The sequence below is a fragment of the Choristoneura fumiferana genome, chromosome 21 (genome assembly GCF_025370935.1).
Source record: "Choristoneura fumiferana chromosome 21, NRCan_CFum_1, whole genome shotgun sequence".
Lineage (NCBI taxonomy): Eukaryota > Metazoa > Arthropoda > Insecta > Lepidoptera > Tortricidae > Choristoneura > Choristoneura fumiferana.
This window is the reverse complement of record NC_133492.1, coordinates 7,013,142-7,036,206: the sequence shown is the minus strand read 5'-3', so window position 1 is coordinate 7,036,206 and position 23,065 is coordinate 7,013,142. Positions and strand designations below refer to the sequence as shown.

The 23,065-nt window shown below is 36.4% G+C and overlaps 1 protein-coding gene across 1 annotated transcript in view; it reads left to right on the top strand.

Moving 5' to 3' along the window:
* Positions 1–7,476: 7,476 nt before the first annotated feature.
* Positions 7,477–23,065, top strand: part of LOC141439842 (adipokinetic hormone/corazonin-related peptide receptor variant I-like) — a 71,188-nt gene continuing 55,599 nt past the window's right edge. The window contains exon 1 of the mRNA XM_074104235.1: positions 7,477–7,805. Coding sequence (XP_073960336.1) covers positions 7,548–7,805 — 258 coding nt within the window. The 5' untranslated portion in view covers positions 7,477–7,547. The remainder of the gene's footprint in view (positions 7,806–23,065) is intronic.

The window sequence follows — 23,065 nt, the reverse complement described above, 5'->3', positions numbered from 1 at the left end:
CCCTCCACCTCCACACTATAAGAACACATAAAATCTCACAAACCCAATTATCACCACACTACACTGGCACAGTAGGTATGTACATATACTATGACACTGACGTATTTTGACCTCAACCAGAGTTCATAATCATCCTCAGAGCAACACAACAGTTCTGGCATTTGACGCCAGCGCCAATGCTTAGTCACATCACGCAAAAAAGAACAATGAACTAAAAGAATTTCCTTGCTCACCCGCGACCTTACGATAGCTAAGCTTATGCAATATATGCGTGTTAATGCAGTTCCTCCACCTCCACACTGAAAGAACACACACAAATCACACAAACCCATCTATCACCACCACCACACCACACTGACGCGTTTCGAACTCAACCAGAGCTCATCTTCAGAGTAACACAACCGTACACCATGCTACCAGTTGTTAGACTCAGTTCTTCTTTTAGTTCATTGATATGGACCTCCGCAAAGTAACGCCTGACTCAATAAATTATTCAATTAAGAACAGTCACTAGCAGCAATATCAGACACAACAAAGAGTGCATAACCTCTGATACTATATGTTAGATATTTTTGCACACTCCGCTCCGCTGTGGCAGATTATTAATGCCGGTGACTGTACTTCCCTAATACACACACACATACATAATTACGTCCATAATTAATTATATTGGTTATTTGGGACTAATTGGGACCGCCTTTATTTTAAACTATATTTATTTTTGTTATTTGTTGTTGTAACAGCAGAAAATGTATAAATTTCACCTGTCTATCTGTTATTGCTCGACAAACAGCCTTGTTCAGATAAATAGACAGTCGGTGGTACATTGTAGCGACATTAACTTTCAGGTACAGAACCCTAAAAAAGAAAGTCTTTCCGTACCAGCAACCTCACGAGTTATAGTTCCGTCTAAAATATTTAATGTATTTCTTGAGCGGAGCGGCGGCAAGATAATTTAATTTAAAAGATAAAAGCTAGCAACAGTGAGGAGGACATTAAATTGGATTCACTCATAAAAAAAGAGTAAAGACTAAAGACTGTTAGAAGAGAAACTACGCATCTGATATGTACTGTTATCAATAAATCAGTTATTTTAATACCGCTTGGACAGTCACTGTTTTCAATTATGCATAAAGGGTACTAGATTAAATTATAAATAGGTACCAGCCAAATATGTGGTCTACCACCTTCGATCAAAGTCTACCACCCTAAAGTTGATAATCGTTTGCATGTCATAAAACAATAATACCAATAGACGTGTCTGTCAACTTGAAAGTTCGACTTTAGCGACATATTCATTTGATAGGAACTTGTTTAAAAATTGGTGGACCACTTATTTGGCTGATTATGGTACATGTATTTTTACAACAGAGAGGGTAGGTACTGTCAGTTTCACCCACGACATCGTCGGTGTAACCACGTGTAACGATCCTGTTAATGTCACTATACTGCCCTTTCGTTCATCTGTCTGTCTGCCACTGAGCTCTATCTCAAGAACCGTAATAGATAGACAGCAGGCAGTTACTCGTAAAATTCATACATGTGACTCCGGATACAACAAAAAAATAAATAAGGCAGTTTGAACCAACATCCCTACTATCCCTACTTCCCTACTAATATTATAAATGCGAAAGTAACTCTGTCTGTCTGTCTGTCTGTCTGTCTGTTACCCTTTCACGTCGAAACCACTGAACCGATTTTGATGAAATTTGGTACATAAGTAGTTTGAACCCCAAGGATCAACATAGGATACCTTTTATTCCGGTAGAGGGCGCCACCGCGCGATAACCTAGATCCGCGCAGACGTAGTCGCGGGTATAAGCTAGTATAAAATAAAATGACACCAAACCGCGTGAATTTTCCTTAAACCTAACGCTGATTTTTATAGATAGTTTTTATTTTATTCGCTTTTACTTTCGATTTCGTTTGTGAATAACTCGCGGCAACTATACAATTTTCAGGGATTAAAATAAGTAAGTTTCCTTAGTCCATCTCAAGGTCTCAAACTGTCTCCGTACAAAATTTCACCACGACTGGTTGAGTACTGAAATCTTTAAAGCATAACAACCAAACAAGTATTCTCTTATTCGCATCTACAATATTGTTACGTATGCAGTGGCTGCGTACACTGGGCTAAGTTAGCTGTCATGATGAATAAACGTCAGTTCGTATCAAGCAGCGTTGTATCATTCGTCCAGTCCCGAACACAACATTGGCGACGATCTACCCTACGCGTAAATAAAAAAAATAAAAAAATGAGATTATCATGTCTCAAATTGGAGTTTTGTCAAGTTTCGACCACAATTTGCAACGAGGAAAGTGTATAAATATGAACGAAATTGACAGTGAAAAAGACAATTCGGGAACTAAGCGACGAGCGATCTTGCTGAGCGCACTCAGTGATGCCACGTACAAGCTTGCAGCAGACTTGGCATTGCCTAAGGATCTTCAAATTGTGCCATTTGAAGATATTTGTAATCTACTCGACTCCCACTTTACACCAAAAACATGTAGTTTTAACGAGAGATACAAATTTTATTCTGCTGTGCAAAATGAAGGAGAAAGCTATACTCAATGCAGCAAGACTTCGCCGCCTGACGGCATAATGCGGATTTCTAAACGTTGAAGAGGCATTAAGAGATCATTTCGTAATGGGAATGCTTCCAGGAGCGGAGCGAGAAAAATTATTCGCGCAGAATTTGTCTGATTTAACTTTGACAAAAGCGGTAGAAATCGCGCGCCGATCAGCTGTTCAAGATCGCGTCGAGTAATCAGCGTGGTGTTAAAGTTTTGTGTTCTGTGTGTGGTTTTAATAATCATACCGCAGACAATTGCCGGTTTGCCAACCATAAGTGTAAGAAGTGTCACGTTAATAGTTATTTGTGCAACAAGAGAGCAAAGTCGTTTTTTGGTGCGAGTGTTGATTTTGAATCCCGAGTAAGCGAAGGATTCTACAATTGAATCACGAGCGATAGCGTGTGATTCTAGGTTAGAATCATGAGATCAGCGAGTGATTTCAAACACACGAGATGCAAAAAAACTTTGGTCTCGTGTGACACATACAACTTTTCACCTGAGCAGCGAGAACATTTAAATTAAAGGTTAAAATAAAATCACATATATTTAGAAGACAAAAAATATCAAAAATTTAAAATATAACCCGATTGTTAAGAAATAAATATAGTACCTACTTACTTAATCATATTTAAAACTTTTTCTCGAAAATGATTCATACAGTCCCCATTACATCTTTAATAAGTCACTTAAGAATGCCAGACAACGATCAAAAGTCTCCAGTAAGTAGACAGGTTTTGAATATGGAACGAAAAAGTATCCAGTTGAAAAATAAACCTTTCAATATGATTTTATTAGGATTTCTATTGTTTGAAACATGAATACAAATAGATTACTTTTAAATTCATTAATTTGTCAAATATTTGATCCAACTTTAAGAGTTAGGCAGTATACGGAACGAATTTATTAAAAAAAAAGGGCAGCGGCTTTCGTACAACGAGGTTTCATACTTTATTAAAAGAGAAGGAAAATTGTAACATTTCGTAAATATTTCGCTGTCATATAACTCACTGTATTTTTTTAAATTTCACCTCGTGTTTTTCTTCTTTAATTTGTCCTTCATCATCATCATCCCAGCCTATATACGTCCCACTGCTGGGCACAGGCCTCCTCTCAGAACAAGAGGGCTTGGACCATAGTTCCCACGCGGGCCCAGTGCTGAATTTGTCCTTATTATAATTAATTAATTATTTACATATTTTTAATGCTAAAGGTCATCATTAGGTTGGTATAATGCTTCTTGCTTAATTAAAAAGTAAAAAAAAAAAACTAAGAAAAAAGTAAAATTGAGCGGGATATTCGTTCATTTATGCTCGTTTTGTATGCTTATTTATCTTTGTAGTTTATATTTGAGAAAAGCACCGTACAAGCTTCAAGCAATAAGTGCTATACTAAATCCCTCTAATAATGCTCTATACTTATACCTACTTCATATAACAGACGTTTTGTAATTTTGCGGTTATATGTGTATCCGAACGTTTGTTCGTTTCTTTTTAGGCCTACAGAATTTGAAAATCGAACTTAGTATCGATTTGATCCTATCTGTCGCTTTTTTCATATTGAAGTTCAAATATTTGGCATTCAGTGAGTGGACCCAGCACTGTCCTCAGCATTTAAAAAAAATAATTAAAAAGCTACTTTGTCTCACGGAGTGAGCAAAATGCGATTTTGCTCACTGATTTTTCATAGCAAAACCTGCTTGCTTGAGCTGCTGAGGTGAAAAGGTCATTTACGCCGCATGTGCAAAAAGTTAAACTACATAGGAGAAGATTTTTTGGGTGAGAACGGCGATGACGTGTTTGCAGAGTAAAGCTTTTGGGGGAAAAATACGACCTTCGTTCCAACCAGGAGATAATGTTATGTTTAAAAAAAATAGTGCCAACAAAAACTATACTTGGAACAGGGGAGTTATTGTTAAAAAAATAGGAAAAAGTGTATACTTAGTTAAGGACCATCTTACACTATTACAACTTAATAAACATGTGAACCAATTGCTGCCTCTAAGTAATGGTTACAATATTCCACATAAATTAACTTTGTATACAATTACAATAATGTATTGTTGTAAACTATTGTTGGTGAACCTTAATAAAGAGAAAAAGAAAAAGAAACAGAAAAATTACTACTATATAAAGGGATGGACAACAACGGAAACAATTATTCCGACAATCTCATCTCACCGGAGGAGGATCCCGCAGCTACCACGTCTACACCCGCCACGGGGAGGAAGAGGGTGAAGTTAACCAGAGCGCCCAAGCGGCTCGTGCTCCGATCACAGAAGACTTAGCAACTCAAGCTGAAGAATTTCATGAGGCCTCCAATAGTGATAGTGAGGAGCGGTTACAGCAAAGAGCTTCTAGCGAGATTCCTAGAGGTGGAATGTCCGGAATACTGTTGCGTCCAATTCCCAAAGTAAATAATAAGCAATTTTATTGTATTAATACTTAACGACCTATCAGGCATGTTCCCAAGTAAAACGGGGAGAAATGTTACGTATGCAGTGGCTGCGTCCACTGGGTATAAGTTAGCTGTCATGATGAATAAAAGTCAGTTCGTATCAAGCAGCGTTGTATCATTCGTCCAGTTCCGAATACAATACAAAATTAAATTACAATACACAATATTAAATTAGGGTTTTGACATTATCTGGTCTAGGAATTTGTACGGAACCCTCGGTGTGCGAGTTCGATTTGCTCTTGGCTGTTTTTTTCCGTACAATGCAATTTAGGCGTTTCAAAGTTTTAAACTTAGACTTGCGGTGTTGGTGACTGGACATTACACAGTATATATTTAACTTTTTGTACTCAAATTGTTATTATTACTAAAGCTTATTTTTATTGTTCTAATATTTTTTATGCAGGCAACTTTTTATTTTTTTTAATTATTATTTCATGTTTTTGTTTTAAGGTATATCTATCATTAAGGTATATCTAATAACTGAATTCAAGATAAACCACTAACAGTAACCTTAAAACGTGCTGATGGTAGTCCATGGAAATTTAATGCAATGTGATGAAATGCAGTCGGAGGCATAAGATTGAGTGATATGAAATGGGTCTAGCAATCGAAAGAGGTCTAATATATCTTAAAGCGAAAAATAGTCTCAAGACCTTTAAAATAATAAATAGAGTTCAGTCATTGCGAAATACATATACCCGTTATGCTGGGCGTTACAATCAACTACAAACCTTTGTATACATCCACTTTTCACCTTATGATAAAGTGTGAAAATTCATAGTTGACTATAATAGTTATAGCTAATTTTATTTTGTCGTCGTCCACGTTTGTCTATGTTCAGCTCTGCTAAATATGGTAATGTCTGTATTTCTGTAAGACTTTTTTTCTTACAATCTTTATATAAAAGACCCGATTCATTTAATTGTTTCACCCACGCATAAAACATATAATTTATTTTCTTTTGTATGCTGTTTATTTCATACTAGCTTTTTTGGAGTTCGGTTATTGCGCGCTGTTCCCTCGGGAACTGTGCATTTTCCGGGTTTAAAAAGTAGCCTAAGTCACTTTCTGGCCCTTAAACTATCTCTACGCCAAAAATCACGTCGATCCGTCGCTCCGTTTCGATGTGAAAGGCGGACAAACATTAGTATGATGTTGACAACAAATATGCCTCACAAAATAATGACATATATGAATAACTAACAGATACGACGAGACTATTGAGACATATTATGCAGAACGTATGAAGATTGAAATTTCTATATACGGGATTGTATGTCAACCCTTCATTGAAGGTACAAAAAGAAAAGAAACAGAATTGACAGCCGTTGAGTTGCATGTTAACGTCACTGAAATATTACATTCAAAGATCCAAACAGTAAAAAAAAAATTGAGTTATCAAAAGACCCATTCACATTCTTTTTGTATTCCAATATATTATTATGAATTAAGTTTATATTTTCCTCAATAACCCAGTATTGGTTGGTATCGGGGTCATGGAGCAAAAAGTTAACATCTAACATACTGACATCAAAAGATCACAATAGGATAGGAGTGTAACGGTATTATTAAGAAGTGTAGTGTAAAGTGTAAGAAAAAAACACTAACTGTAATGATTGGCGATTATGGTCACCCTACTTACTACTTAAACTCTTTATTCAATTAACAATTTGTACTTTATAAAGTGCATTCGGCCGTTATTCTTAGTGTTAAATGTTCCTTTATAAAGTACGCGAGGGCTCACGAGGATAGGAAAATTTTGATCTCAACTCAATGAACAAAGATCCTGGCGTAGCGTGGGCTGTGTGGCGCCAGAGATCGCTACGCAGCATTCGCGTTTGGACGTGTGCTACGCGTCGTAGACGTGCTACGAACTTCGGCGAAACTCGCGCTAAGTTTAGTTGCGATTATAAACGATCAAATTCAATCAAATATATTAAAATTGAGTAAAATTATATGGCGTTTAGTGAATAAAAGTTTGACTTATTTAAGACAAAGTAAAAAAGGAAGTTTTAATTTGTCGAGTTAGTAAAATATGTGTAAATAAGGTGTTTACGTGTGCGTTTTGAAAATAATGTCTACACAAAATAATTAAAATAATAGTGGCACAAAGCAAAAGTGAATATAAACTTTTCATATGGCCATACGTACGAAATAAAAAGTTTCATCCTAATAACTGTTACAATAATTCAAACATCGAATTACTGCTTTATGTAAATTGTGACCTAAGTTTTGAAACTACATTAAAAAATTGACAATCTTTTTTTTAATAAAAATCCGAAATACTTATCGGTAGGTACTATATGTATGTACACCTAGAGTAGGTACACTACTTGATCATTTGCCGTTTAAAACTATAGAACTAAACCGTTAACTTTACTTTGACTTTGTCGAGTTGCAATTTTAAGCGCAATACAATGTCACTGTCAACTAGTTTACTACGCTAAATAAACGACAAAGTGCCAACAACAGGTTAACTCTATTTAAACTATTATACAGTGCGAGTTTAGTGCAAAATGGTGAATGCCACGGACTTCTGGGATTACTTCGACATGGATGTCGGTGAGGCTAGCACAGTGGCCTCGATCCCCTCCCCCGAGCAAGGGTTTGTGCTGGGCATGTACTGCACGCTGCTCGGGGTGGGGGCGGTCGGCAACGCTGCGGTGTTCGCGTCGCTGCTGCGCTCTCGCCGACGGAAATCGCGCGTCAATTTGCTTATGACGCACTTAGCGGGAGCAGATCTCATCGTCACCACCGTTGTCATACCGCTGGAGGTCAGTTTGTGTTTTTCGACCGTTTTTATAATGTAACCCCCTTTTGCGGTGTCTAACCCGTAACAATTAAAGTTTGTCTTTTATACAAGGTGGGCCCTGTAACAGGAGCAAAAAATTAATCCACAGCTTCCACTCTTAATCTTGAACTAATTTAGTTCTACAACTTTTGAAAATGACTTGTATGATGATTTATATTATAGTTTAAAGTTTAATTGGATAAGCAATGTACCTATAGCGAAATCCGGCATTTTGTTACGTGACAGCCGATGTCATTTAGGCTATTGCCGTACTTTGAAAATACCATTTAATTTGTTTGGAATATTCATAATGATAAAGTTACTTAATTTTTGAAAGTTGCAGAACAAAAGTAGTTCCATTTGAGTAGCAGAACCTGTGTTTTAATTTTTTGCTCCTGTTACAGGGCCCCCCCGGTATACTCAGCGGCACAAAATTTATCCCACTATATAATATATACAAAATTACCTAGGTACTACTGCATACATTGTAGGACCAGATCTTTTGCGGCTCAGTATAATAATTAATTTGTGACACTAATATCATTTCGCTTATTGACTTAGAATTGTATGTATTTAATTTGGACCTATGTTGTTCTTGAAATAAATGAATTATTATTATTATTATTATTAAAAATAACTTCGTAAGACACTACGTCCTATGTTTAGGACTAAAAATTATACTCATTGCGGCTCAAGTAAATAATTAATCAAATTTAGTTTCGAGGTCCTAAAATAAGGATAATATAATTCTAAGTTCTGAGCCAGTAGTATACCTACTAGTAATGTAGCACGCACGTTATTATACATATGTCCTAAAAATATCTCGGACATTACGAAGTTAAAAATATCAAATCCATACAAGATTGGTTTTTTGGAATCTTTTTGTATTTTTTATTTCAATTCCAAATTTTTACTTTTAGTTAGTTCCAATGGAGTGCCGAAAGTTTCTCGATGAGGGCTACGTATAGATGTCGCTAGCGTCACTGCTTAAGTGGCTAAATAAGAAACAAACAAGCTGAGATATGTGGTGCATAGGGGAAATTCGTGTCTGTACCGTTGTCCAGCAGTGGTGTAGCGGTATAGCACGTGGCACGGAATGCCGAGGACCTGGGTTCGATTCCCAGTGCTGGTCTTATTTTTCTGGTCTTTCTGTGCATCTATATTTCAGTTTTTATTTTCAAATCCATACAACATTTTTAAAGCAGTTTTTTTAAAGCAGCAATTTTTTTATGACGCGACCCCGTTTGATCAATGATCACCATTGGAGGAGAACAGTTGAACTGCTTAGGCCCGCGTCTTATTATGAAAGAAAAAGAAAGAAAGAAAGTAAAAAAAGAGAGATTTTAAAATGATGATGAAAGAGGGCTTATCTGTGCCCTGCAGTGGAACGTACCTATACGATTATAGGCCAAGATGATTAAGTGAAATCCACAACATTACACATTGTCATATTGCAAAGAACTGGACGGCATATGGATTTGGGATTGGTTGAATTGTACACTCAAAGTGACTTATTCCACTAAGCCTTAGCTTAGACAACTAAGCCTTTAATATTCAGAAACAGATAGTCGAACAAAAAACGAAGGCGAACTTATCCCTAGGAAGGGAATTCAAAATTTGAAGCTGGCGTTACAAATCCTTTATCCGTATTTACTGTCTCTTCACATTTTAATTAAACTCTGCCCCTGATTTATTGTGGTTCGGGAACCCCGGGCTTTTGCCAGTAAGGACGTAAATTGGTGTATTGACTATCCTTGAAGATCTCGTTTACGCTCAAAGTATTGCAGTGGCGGGCGTCCTCCAGAGTAAATCTTATCTAGGATAAACCCTGACAAATGACGTAGATAAAGCTGAGTTCAAATGAATACCAAAACGAATGAATACTTAACTACAAGGAGTAGTTATTAATAGTACATTGTGTCTTAAGGGCGGTAAATAAGGAATTACGAACGAGAGTCTATTAGAAGCCCGAAGTCGAAGGCTGAAGGCTTTAATGAGTCGATGTTTGTAATTCTAGTACCGCCCGTGCGACATACAATGTTTTTCATCACATATGCGAGAAATTTTATATTTCTAAAAGAAAAAATATAATTGTTCCAAATATTGGCGATACCTTAGGCTGCGCTCTTGGCATGCGCCTGAGTCGCGTGTGCGTGTGGGCCAGCGCGCGCAGCACCATTAGTACGGGCACTGACTCATTTACCGAGCTTGGGCTTCATGACAAGAAAATTTGTTCGCGCAATGACTCATTTACCGACCACGGGCTTCATGACAAGCACATTAAGGTCGAGGGTTTGGGGGGTTGCAACCAAGGTAGCCTGCATGACTGTTACGACACTGTTCACGAGCAAGTGTGATGAAATAGTAGATTGTGTCTTGAGGGCGGTAAATAAGGAATTACGAACGAGAGTCTATTAGAAGCCCGAAGTCGAAGACTGAGGGCTTTAATGAGTCGATGTTTGTAATTCTACTACCGCCCGTGCAACATACAATGTTTTTCATCACATTTGCGAGTAAAATTGTACATTTGCAAAAACTAATATTTGTTCAAAAAATGCCGATACCGCTGACTGCGCTCTTGGCAGCGCCAATTCCGCTGTTATGTAATTGTACCTAATTAGAATGAATGTGTTAATTAATTTAAGGGAAAATCTTGCACACGCGAACAGTCGTTTTTATTTTATGTAAGGTTATTGTATTTATTTTCTAATACCTTAATAATTGCAAATAATATTAGTATAATGAGGGCTATTGCGTATGAATTCGCCACTAGAAACGCTAGTGTAGCGTGAGGTCTCCGAAATGTCAAATCTCATAGTTTTTTGGGTGAGCTACGCGGGTTTATTTATAATTAGAATAATTTTGTGAATATTTTGCAATATCTGAAATTAATTATGGCAAATATGCGTTCCGGGGCAATGAATGTCTGTGTTTTGAGACAGTTTTGTCTTTCGGAAACCTTTGTCCTCCCTTTTTTCCGAGCAAAACGGGGACTATGCAACACTGTGGCATGCTCGATATTTTTATGGTACGGTTTTAAGGTGTATTAAATATGATTTTAATCTAAACTTTGTCTTCACGCCCGTAATAACAGACTTTGACAGCCATACTTAAAAACCTCACGCAACAGTGCGCCATCTAGTGAGACAAAAAACGATAGCCCTCATTGTATAAGCCGCGGTGGCAGAGTGGTTTGACCTATGGCCTCTCAAGCAGAGGATCGTGGGTTCAAACCCCGGCTCGCACCTCTGAGTTTTTCGAAATTCATGTGCGGAATTACATTTGAAATTTACCACGAGCTTTACGGTGAAGGAAAACAGCGTGAGGAAACCTGCACAAACTTGCGAAGCAATTCAACGGTGTGTGTGAAGTTCCCAATCCGCACTGGGCCCGCGTGGGAACTACTGCGCAAGCCCTCTCATTCTGTTAGGAGGCCTGTGCCCTGCAGTGGGACGGCTGTGGATAGGCTGGGATGATGATGATGATGATTTGTATAATTTGCCAAGTCAAGTCAGTATATAATCGGTTTTAATTTCAAACTCTACAATCATAATTTAGACTTGTCAGTTGCGTTTCGCCATTTTTAGCAGAAAATCCATAAATTTTAGCAAAAATGGCCAGTATTCAATTATTTAAATAGTATGCAACCTCGTTTAATATTAAATTAGCGTAATTAATGCATTCGTAACTTTTAGACTGATTTGATTGTACCTAGTAAAAAAGAGAAGAAAAAACGCTTATAAATATCTAGGTTTTAAGTTATTCATTTAACACCTTGTATAAAGTTGTTTCTTTATGTTTCGATGGATTATTTGAAGCAGGATCAATTATATAAACTTTTTCTAAAATTTTAAGTTCCAGCTCGAGTTCCAACCATGCAAGGTATCTGTCTGTTGAAAAAAAAGAGTAAGTATCTGGCGAACGGATTCAAGCCTATCACATTACGTTACAATTATGTTAATCGGGCAATCAGCAGGCAACCGTAAAAAACATTTTTAGCTATTTTTTTTAAGAATAATACTTTTTATTCAACAATAAAAGTAGGTATAAAAACAGGGACTTAGTATAAAATTATGCGTGATGGGCACCCTACCTAAGGCTCCAAATTTAATAATAATTTTTAGTTTTAATTTTTGTTTAGCTATTTTAAGTTAGTTTTAGTTATGTTAATTTTATACTTAGTCCCTGTTTTTAGCTTTTGTTTCGTCCTAAAATCCTCGCTGATTTACGAAATTTGCGTACGGGTGAGCGATCGGAACACAATGTCTCAGCGGGCGGTAATATTGCGCTCTATATTCATGGTTATTACTCAGAATGAGGGACCCAATAATTCTGTGTATTCATAGTTTTGCGTTTATCATGGGTTGATAGTTTATTAGTTTAATTGTAGTAACTAGCGGTAATTAAGCGTCTATACGTCGTAACCCAAGGATCAACGGCATTGGAAAGCATGGCTTAGGCCGTGTCGTCTAACGCGCTGACGTTTGCGACCGTATTCACTTTCTCTTTCTAACCTCGTCTTATGCCATATGACAGAAAGAAGTGGTAAAAACGATTGTGATTCCAAGTTTACACGGTATATAGTGACGGTAGAGAGACGGTCAATGTGATTACTAGCGGCCCGCGTTAGTTAATACGGTCTTTGGAACTGTATTAAAGAAATACACCTACATAAGCAAATTAAAAAAAACAAATCATTTATTCAGTAAATAGGCCGCAATGGGCACTTTTACACGTCATTTTTTAAACTTCCAGCGCTTTCGGAAAGACCATCATTGCCAAGAAGAATGCGCCGCAAGAAACTTGGCAGAAAGTAATTTTTTCAACATAAAATAAAATACTTAAAAACTACAGTATTCAATTAAATAAAAAAACATATATAAGCCTCCTTAGACCTATCCAACAATACCCCATACTATAGGATTAGATGAGAAAAAAAATCACCCCTATTTACGTCTATGGGAGGCAACCTAAAAAATTTTTTTTAAATTTAATATTATACCATTTTGTCGGCATAGTTTACATATATATTCGTGCAAAATTACAGCTTTCTAGCATTGATAGTCCCTGAGCAAAGCCACGGATGGACAGACAGACAGACATGGCGAAACCATTTTGGTTACGGAGCCCTAAAAACCTCGCCATATTGCGGAAAACCAATAGAACTATTTTCTTGCACTGGTAACAGTAAATTCAAATGTCATCTGTCTATTACTGCTAAAGTTTAACGTTGTTTACGTGCGGTATTTTAAAGTGTTATTTTGTGTTTTTGTGCGTTAAAATGCCGAAGATTATTCATAGTCTTGGAAGGAAAATAATTCACAATGTATAAAAGTATTTTTCATAGAAAAAGTCCGAGGGATTAGAAAATATTTTTTTAAATAACATCACCGACACTGTCGTCAATATTACTGGTAGATATCGTATAGTAAGTTTAAAGAATGTTGCAATATAAAACGTAGAGGTGCTGCCCTCGAGTCATGTTTTTTTACATTCCTGGTCAGCCTATATGCATCCGGTAATTGTCGAACCAGAATGAACGATAACAAAGCACGGCCTGATAGAGTGTTCTTATGCAATTTGTACACAATACACAAAATATCAGGAATAACATTATGGTCCTACAACAATGATTCAGTTGGAGCGAAAATTATTCAAGCGTAGGTACAGCCGCCATTAGATATTTCAGAGCAGCCAAGGTGATCAAAAATATCGGAACATGAACTCTAATGCCTTGAGAATAGAGTGCATCATCATCTCGGCCTATATACGTCCCACTGCAGGGCACAGGCCTCCCCTCAGAATGAGAGGGCTTGGGCAGTAGTTCCCACGCGGGCCCAGTGCGGATTGGGAACTTCACACACACCATTGAATTGCTTCGCAGGTTTGTGCAGGCTTCCTCACGCTATTTTCCTTCACCGTAAAGCTCGTGGTAAATTTCAAATGTAATTCCGCACATGAATTTCGAAAAACTCAGAGGTGCGAGCCGGGGTTTAAACCCACGATCCTCTGCTTGAGAGGCTATAGGTCAAACCACTCTGCCACCACGGCTTCACGGCATAGAGTGCATGCTCAGATATTTTTGACTACCTTGGCCGCTCCGATATATCTGATAGCGACTGTACACGAACCGCATACAACGCAACCACCAGGCACTAAAACATAGACTTTGGACTTGTCTATCAATTTCCAATTTTCATATGCCCAAGGTTAAAAGTATAACTTATCTGTCCCGATAGTGATCTATCAACATGTAAAATATCATCGTTGCGCGATTATACCACAAACCAACAAACTTTCACATCTTAATTTCGTTTCTGAATAAAATGTTTTCCTGCTTTGAAACATAATTTAAGTTCATTCAAGTTTGATTAAATGAGGAAATGAAATATGGAGGTCACAGCAACGTTAGTTTAGATATCAACATTAAAAATAAATTCTTTACCTACGAATAATATTTCTTGATAAAACCTATGAAAGAAAGAAAAATGATTTATTAACGACCCCAACAGTACAAACACCAAACACAAAAACAATAATGTATTACTAATACAAGCATATTTTACATCGTAAATATGGCGATGACACCAATTGTCACCAAAAAATGAACTACGATCCTGAGTATATAATTTTAATCATGGCTCATTAGGTTTACTACTGTTTCGGCGAATAACGTTTGGCCACCTGTTTCATTTCCCAACTTTTTAATATTTCTGAAACTGTAAATATTTCAGGATCTTTATAAAACTAACCTAACCTAACCTAAAGGGTTCTACACGATGACCCTGAAATAAATCCTGAAATATTTACAGTTTTAGAGTTTGCGAAATGAAAAGTTGCGAAATGAAACAGGTTGCCAAACGTTACGTTGCGAAAAGGCAGTACTCGGGCTGATTATTTGTCCCATATTTAACTTTCGCTCTGTCTTTGCTGTTCCTTCCTAACACAAGGTATAACTTACAACTTGTAAGTATTTTCTTCTGAAAGATGCTCTGAAGGTAAACAAAGTAAAAATAATAAGTCACATTCATAAAACAGTGCTCCACGTTTGAGCCGCTTTTAATTAAGAAAATTTATAAATAAAACTTTTCTGACCCAATTAGCTGAAAGTCTAATGTTATACTTTGGTATGAAAAACAAATATAATGAATGAGTATAAAAACATAAGAAAGAATAAAGGGACATTATGTTTACTCGGTTACTTAGTACTCAGTTTGCGTTACAAGTTTAATGAGATGCGGTAAAAGTATTTTTGAAACTATTTATTAAATAAAACAAAAACAAATCCACTCAAAGGTTGACTGGTAGAGATCCCTTAAAGGGATAAGTTCGCCTTTGTATATATATTTCATTGTTTGTCAATTGTGTTTGTTTACTTATTTTGTACAATAAAGAATTTACATTTATTTATTTATTAAACACACATACAAATTAGAAGGCCAACTAATACAACAATATGCCAAATGAAATAACAGAGATTACCATTTAAAAGCTGTGAAGTCCTATCAAATATTTGGTAGTTGACGACGACCATTATCTTATATGCCACAGGCAGATCTTTTGGACGGGGTGTTCTTTTTATAATTATTATTTTTATAGTAACATATAGATATATTTAGTTAAGGTTTCTAAGGTAAGTTTTCTTTGTCTTCTTCTTATTATTATTATTTTATTTAATTTAATCTATATTTAATAAGTTATTAATTAAATATATTTCTTAGAAGAGAATAAAATTAAGTGTTTATTGAAATGTCTATTTAATGTAAGGATTAGAGATGCAACGGATATCCGGCCAGTATCCGGTATCCGCCCTATCCGGCCACTATTTTACTATTCGGCCGAATACTGGATAGTTGCGTACTATCCGGCCGGATACCGGATGATAAAAAACTTATAGTTATGATTAAAAACTGGTATTTATATATGAATTTATCAATTATTGACATCAGTTTATTATTCTAAGGGGCTGTTTCACCACCCATTGATTAATTTTGACTGAACTATGAATGTGATACCGTCTCGCATCTATTCAAAGAAAACAAACAAAAACGACATCATACTTGTCCGTCGGTTGGGGTTGATCGGTGGGTGGTGAAACAGCCTCTAAGTTAATTAATTATATTCACCAGTCTACAAGTTGCAACCTGCACGGAGTTCGCATGTTCGAATTAAGTTAATTTAATTGTACGTAAAACTAGGCCGAATATATCCTGCCAAACCACTATCCGTTTCATCTCTAGTAAGGACCAATTTACTATTTTTATAAAGCCGACTATGGTTTCTTTAGCCAAATCGTTTAAAGCATTAAAATAAAGATATTGCTGTCTTAGCAGTGATTTTCACATATATCTGGACGACATCTGACTGCTTATACAGGATGTGGCCTGTAGGCAACAACCTGTATAAGCAGTCAGATGTCGGAATAGATAAATAGTTTCTTAATTATGAGTGAAAATGCATTTATACCTACCTTGAATTATATTTGCATATTTTTGTCCTTTCGCGAGGAAACTCTTGAGCACAAAGTTGGGTAGTTTTAGTTACCATGCTAAATTAATTACACTAGCGGCCGCTTGCAACTTCTTCTCGCAACTTTGAACTTTTGTGGGATAAAAAGCAGTCAATATTAATCATGGACTTTAATTAGTGAACCAGCCGTGGTTGCCTAGTGGTTTGGTCTATGGCCTCTCAAGCAGAGGATCGTGGGTTCGGACCTCTTGAGTTTTCGAAATTCATGTACTCATTTCTATGTTCAAAGTCTTTTTCTTGATTTAGTTGGGTCAAAAATAAAGGAAAAAATACCACCAAAAGGTGTTCCACTTTTGCCTCTTTTGTTTTCTCAACAAAAACTACCTACCGATCTCCAGTTTTTTTTTACATATTTGGTGATCAGCTAAATCCAAAAATGTAATACTGTATTTGTACATTATTTACTACATAAAAAGTGTGAGCAGCAAAATTTCTCATACCTGCCATGTCATTAGGCATTAATTATCGTTATGCCGCGTCATTTTTATCCTCATTTAAGGTACTGTGGATGTATTTGTAGTGGCCGAAATGATTTTCAGATCTTGCGTCAATGGCACTTGAGATTAGGTCAAAGATTGAGATCAAGATGAAAAAAAGGGACTGTGATTTCATTTAAATAATCTAACATAACTTAACCAATTAAGAAAAAAAACCCATGACATTGTCATTACAAAGTTCAATATTTCAAAAACAGTTGAATCAATCTTAATGAAACAGCTTATAATCACCACAAAACAACTTGCTATCACGTAAAAGCCGGCTAAGTGCGAGTCGGACTCGCGCACGAAGGGTTCCGTACTATTATCTATACAACATTAGACATTAGCAAAAAAAAACACGTTTGTTGTATGGGAGCCCGCCTTAAATATTTATTTTAATTATTTATTTTTAAAGTGAATATACGACTAAATATTCTACGAATATTTCAAGCATCTACCGTAATTAATATCAAGCAAAAAACGGCAAAAAAACACGTTTGTTGTATGAGAGCCCCCATAAATATTTATTTTACTCTATTTTTTTGTTATAGCGGCAATAGAAATACAAAATCTGTGAAAATTTCAACTGTCTAGCTATCACGGTTCATGAGACAGCCTGGTGACAGACGGACAGACGGACGGACAGCGGAGTCTTAGTAATAGGGTCCCGTTTTTCGAAAATCGGTCCTTTTCGTTGGAGAGCTATGATAGATATGCCCCAGACAGACATTGGCGTCAAACTCATAACGCCTCTTTTTGCGTCGGGGGTTGAATAAGGGAAAATAGTAGTTTTTTTTAGTTTTGATAGAGGAATGCTGTGCTACAATTTAATCATTAAATATTATAATACTGTACTCATCAACCTCGCGTTTAGAGTTTAAAAAGTTGATTTCCGGTTTATGGAGTATCAAACCCTTCTGCTATATGTTCCCGTCATTAAAAGTTTATGTGGCGTATAAATTTAACTAGGGACGATGTCGATTAGTACAGTCGGGGGATTAATATCTATACAGCCATAGGTAGCGGCAAGTATAGTATACACCGACCTTATGGTTAGTCGTCTAAAGTTGTACCTACCTTGCACCTACAGATATTTTTGACGACTTTTGAATATACACGACTTTATGCACTTAACATTAAGGCTGTGTATACATATTTTTGCAACTTTGGCCGTGTCGATATCTTTGCCCTTGACTATATAAATAATTTATAACAATTTTCAATTATAATCTCAGTCTTATGGTACATAATTCAATTTTATCTTAGATTTATTGCCAAGAATACTAATCTAAAGCTTTGTAAACTTTAGCGTTGTTTGATGTTGTTTTAAATTAAAACGAGTAAAGGTACCTAAATAAGCACGAGTCAAGTTTGTAAGCGACGTCATAAAATAAATATATTAAGTTAGTTAAAAGTTCAACTTGAATTCGTGGGTTGCATTACAACATTCTATTTGAGATCCAAAATTAAACAATAATCATTTTTGGCAAGTTAATGCTAGCTTTATTTTATGTATTTAGTCTGAAAAATCCTAATTTTATTTATTTAATTCTTGATTCCTTCGTGACTTTCCCTTTTTTATGAAGAATTTGCACTTTTGATTAGAATTAGCTTATTAATTATGTTGAATAAAAATAACATAACGTGATAAAACTTGGCAAAAGTTAAAAAAATGCATTTATATATATTTAAATCAAGCTGGATTTTTTGAAAATGAACTCATTGGCATAGCTCTGACGCTGTTAGTAGGTACCTACTGATTAATTTATTTTTGATACACACATAAAATAATAATTAATAAAGAACGGACTTAATGCCTTGCGTGCCTTCTGAAAAATAATAGAAGGGCAATTTTTTGGGGACATTAAAAAAGGAAAGGATCTCGGAAAATTTTACAAATATTTGGGCCCCGCCGAAGCTTCGCAAGAGCGGGCTTATTGTGCAGAATTTACTGCTGCGGTATTTTGGCCGTTACATAATGCTTAAATCTTCATAGTAAGAGAATTTTATTTTGAATGCCAACGTTATTAAATCATTATGAAATGTACGGACAAGGACTTTAATTCATGAGTCACTATGGATCCTTTTCAAAGGAAAAGTCATTACAATTGATGAGATGTCACTATGACGTTTACTGTGAAATGGTTCGATGGTGGCTCATGAGTTAAAGTCCTTGACCATACACAGCAAAAGATGTGTGTAGGCTGAGTGAGTAGGCTGTACTCGTACCGAGAAGTCTGCTAGCCATTAGTATTCAAAATAAAAGCAATTCGTGGGTGAGTAGAGTTTGACGGACGAAGGGTAGCTGAGTCCGTCAATAAATACGAAGCCACGAATTGCCATTTCCGCTGAGGCATATATACAATACAATACAAATATTCTTTATTGATCACCAAAAGCAGTATATATAGTGCTTTTCTTCAATAATGTGAGGAAATTTTGATCTTAATTTGATCTTCACGAATGTTTGGCTGTTTGGATTGACTTATCGTAGTCAAAACGTGCATTTAAATAGTAAATAAAACTATACGGTAAGTAATGGAGTTTTATAAAATTTAATGTTTTTAATTTTTTTTAATTTATGGCATTCTATAAGGAAGAACTTTGCGTACTATATTTGCGACAGTTAGGCGGACATTTCTGAGCATACAGGAGAAAAATACACACACAAAATACATACGACATAGCTGGAAAAATATGCAAGTTGAAGTGGCAATGGGCGGGCCACATCACTTGAAGAACAGATAACCGTTGGGGGAGAAAAGACCTCGAGTGGCGACCACGAACCGGAAGACGAAGCGTTGGCAGGCCTCCCACCAGGTGGACTGACGAGCGAGTTGCGTGGCGAGTTGTCGTTCATTGTGGCGTTCTAAATTTATGATAGTCTCCAAAGACAACGGTCTCAACCCAAAGATAGCGATTCATGGACTTGACCTTGAGCGAGTCCGGGAGTACCTACCTACAAATATTTAGGAGCCCTTAGTAAATGAGGAATGGGATTGCGATCAGGAAATAGAAACCCGGATCGAAATAGCTCGAGCATCCTTTAATAAGATGAGGAAAATTTTGTGCTGTCGGAAACTAAACATTAAGCTCAGAACACGCGTGCTGCAGTGTTACATCTGGCCTGTGGTCTTCTACGGGAGCGATGCCTGGACCATAAAGGAAGACACGCGTAAGTGTTTAGAGGTGTTCGAAATGTGGTGCTACCGACGCATGCTTCGCATCAGTTGGACACAGAAAGTTACCAACGAGACTGTACCTATTAAAGCGCGCCGGAAAAACCCGAGAACTATTAAAAGCCATCAAATTACGTAAAGTTGGATACTTGGGCCACGTAATTAGAAATACCCGATACCAATTCCTGCAATTAATAATGATGGGCAAAGTGGAGGGAAAGAGGCGTGCTGGAAGAAGAAAAACCGGCCAAGAGCGTGTCAGACACGCCCAAGATAGGGTTCCGTAGCAATTACGTAAAAAAAAACAAGTAATATTATGTGCATTATAACACAATTAAAACACTTACTACAGTCTTTAAATCTATTACCAGAAAAAGAGCGTATCTTCACGGCACTTGCGTCCTTTTGTTGAGAAGCGCAGTTTTTCGGCAATAACTCAAAAACGGTATATCCGATCATGTTGAAACCAATTTTCGTTGAAAGTATTTAATTTATTAAGCGTTACCTTACTATATTTTTTGCATATTTTTTGGACAAACGGTTTACAAGATAGAGGGGGGGGACACAATTTTTGCTACTTTGGGAGCGATTATTTCCGGAAATCTTCACTTAATCAAAAAAGTTTTTGAGAAACCTTACTATCTTTTCAAAAGAGCTGTCGAACTATGTGCCACACGTTGATGCGAGTCATAATTTTTTTTTCAATTTCTGTTACGCCCCCTATAAATATTTATTTTTGTAATTTAACTACAAAACTAAATAGCGGCTTTGACAAGACATCTGTACTCCAAATTTCATTGATATACATCTTGTAGTTTTCGAGTAAAATGCCTGTGACATACGGACGAACGGACAGACAGACGGACTTGATGAAACTATAAGGGTTCCGTTTTTGCCATTTTGGCTCCGGAACCCTAGAAAGTCCTGGCTTGGCAACATACGCGAATGGACAGAAATAGACAGCGTTGAAGAGATATTTCGCTTGGCTAGAGACCGGAAACAGTTCGCAAAGCTGACGGCAGACCTCCAGTAATGGAGAGCCATAAGAAGAAGAAGAAGAAGTGGCGTTCTAAGGGAGAGGCCTTTGTTCAGCAGTGGACGTCTTCCGGGTGATGATGATGATCATAAGGAGAAAAATATTTCAACCGTCGCTTGTTTCGGTCGTACTAATAGTAGTATAAATGGAAATACCGTAAAATGGGGTTACTTTAGGTAATTTTGGGGGTACTTTGATCGATTTAAAATGGTTATAAAAACGCAAATATTCCTACCTCGATTGACCAAATGAAGTAATAAGTTAGGTAATTTATGAAAGTAGGTATGTCACTGCCTCAGATGGTCTAAAAAAATAAGGACATGGCGTAAAAACTGTTTTCAAAAGTAGCCCTTGCATTTTAAAGTAACCCCGTTTTACCGTAGTAGTTAATGGAAATTTCCTGTCTTTCGGTTTTTAAATTGATTTCCCGGAAACTGCTGTAGCTTTTAGACCAGAAATAACCCTCCTTCTGGAAGTCGCTTCTCACCGCCTTTATTTCTTTGTTTGCTGTCTTTACATCGTGTATACCATATTTGACTAAATAAATGGCACCTGCATAATGTAGGTAAAGGTTGACCGCTCAAATGGATTGTGTAAAACACAGTTTCCAATTTTAAACGTCAGAGACATGAAAGACTATTAAATTGTATTGTTATTAACTCTTTCGTGGTGGAGATATATTTTTCATAAAAAAAAACAAAGAGGTTTGTAGACGTCACAGGGGACCGAAGAGCTGGCAGCTTTCTCGGATAAATAATTTGGTTAGCTACCTATTCAAAAAGGGAAAGCTGCCAGCATCATCAGTACAGTAGGTACTTTGACTAAGAAGACTGCTTATAATTTTTTTTTACGTTTGGGATAATTGAATGTGAATAAAAGTAATTTATTTACTACATTCAATGGCAAATATTATAACGTGTAACTAATGCTTAGTAATACCTTTCAAAATTACCGATCTCCATTTTTCGATTATGTGAAAGATGGGAAAGTAAGGAGAAATAATCTTATAGTTCACAAATTATGCTTTCAAGTAGTTTACAAGAGTTAGGTACTTGATGAAACAATATTTTCTCAAACAGCGGTATTAAACTTGAAATTTAAAGTTGCTATCGGACTAACAAATTTTTAAATAAGTGAAATATTAATTTCGAGCTTTCTTAAAGTCTTTATTAAAAAGAATAATGATTAAGTGAATTGAGCATGTTTTGAAAGCTAAAAATAAATAACTACAGCAGCTACCTCGCTACCTGAAACTACTCGTTGTCAAGTTATTATTTCAAGTTCTATTCATGTTTGAATATCCTGGAGTTTTAAATTATTCCAATTTTCACAAACAGTCGAACAGGAAATTGTATTGAACAAAGAATAATTTAAAACTGCGCTTACTGAGACTGAGCAGACAGTTTGCTCACGACTCGCGTCCCATTTCCGACGTTATAGTCATATCTTAACCTAGCATGTTTAACTATATAAAAATGTTATGTATGTTGTTTACCTACATATGCGGCATGATCACATCCGTTATTCATCACAGTCAGTATTTTTATACAGTCCTGTTTCTTCCTAGTCGCCATTCTGCGCAATATGAATTCCACACACACACAAGTTAATTTGATCACATTCGTAATGTTGGACAGGTCTTACTTTTGCACAGTCAATCGCGTTTCTTCCTAACTTTAGCTTGACATTATTGTATACTCGACTTTTCCATAATCCTGTATGAAATGTATCTATAGAAATAATTGCATCCATTTGTAATAGGTACAAATGTCTTTACTTTTCAGCTTACAATTGTAGATTGATAACCAAGAATGGAAAGTGACCCATTTCACCCGAGATATTTCTGACGCTCGAACTAAGTGAGAGCGCCAATGGTTCGAGGGGAAATGGGTAATTTCACCCGAGTTAGACACTCTACTTTTCATTTTGACTGTGAGGAAAGTAAAGTACTACAAAAAAAAGAGAATAATAATAAATTGAATTTACTTATATCCAACCTCCAACGGTACCTTTTCAACTG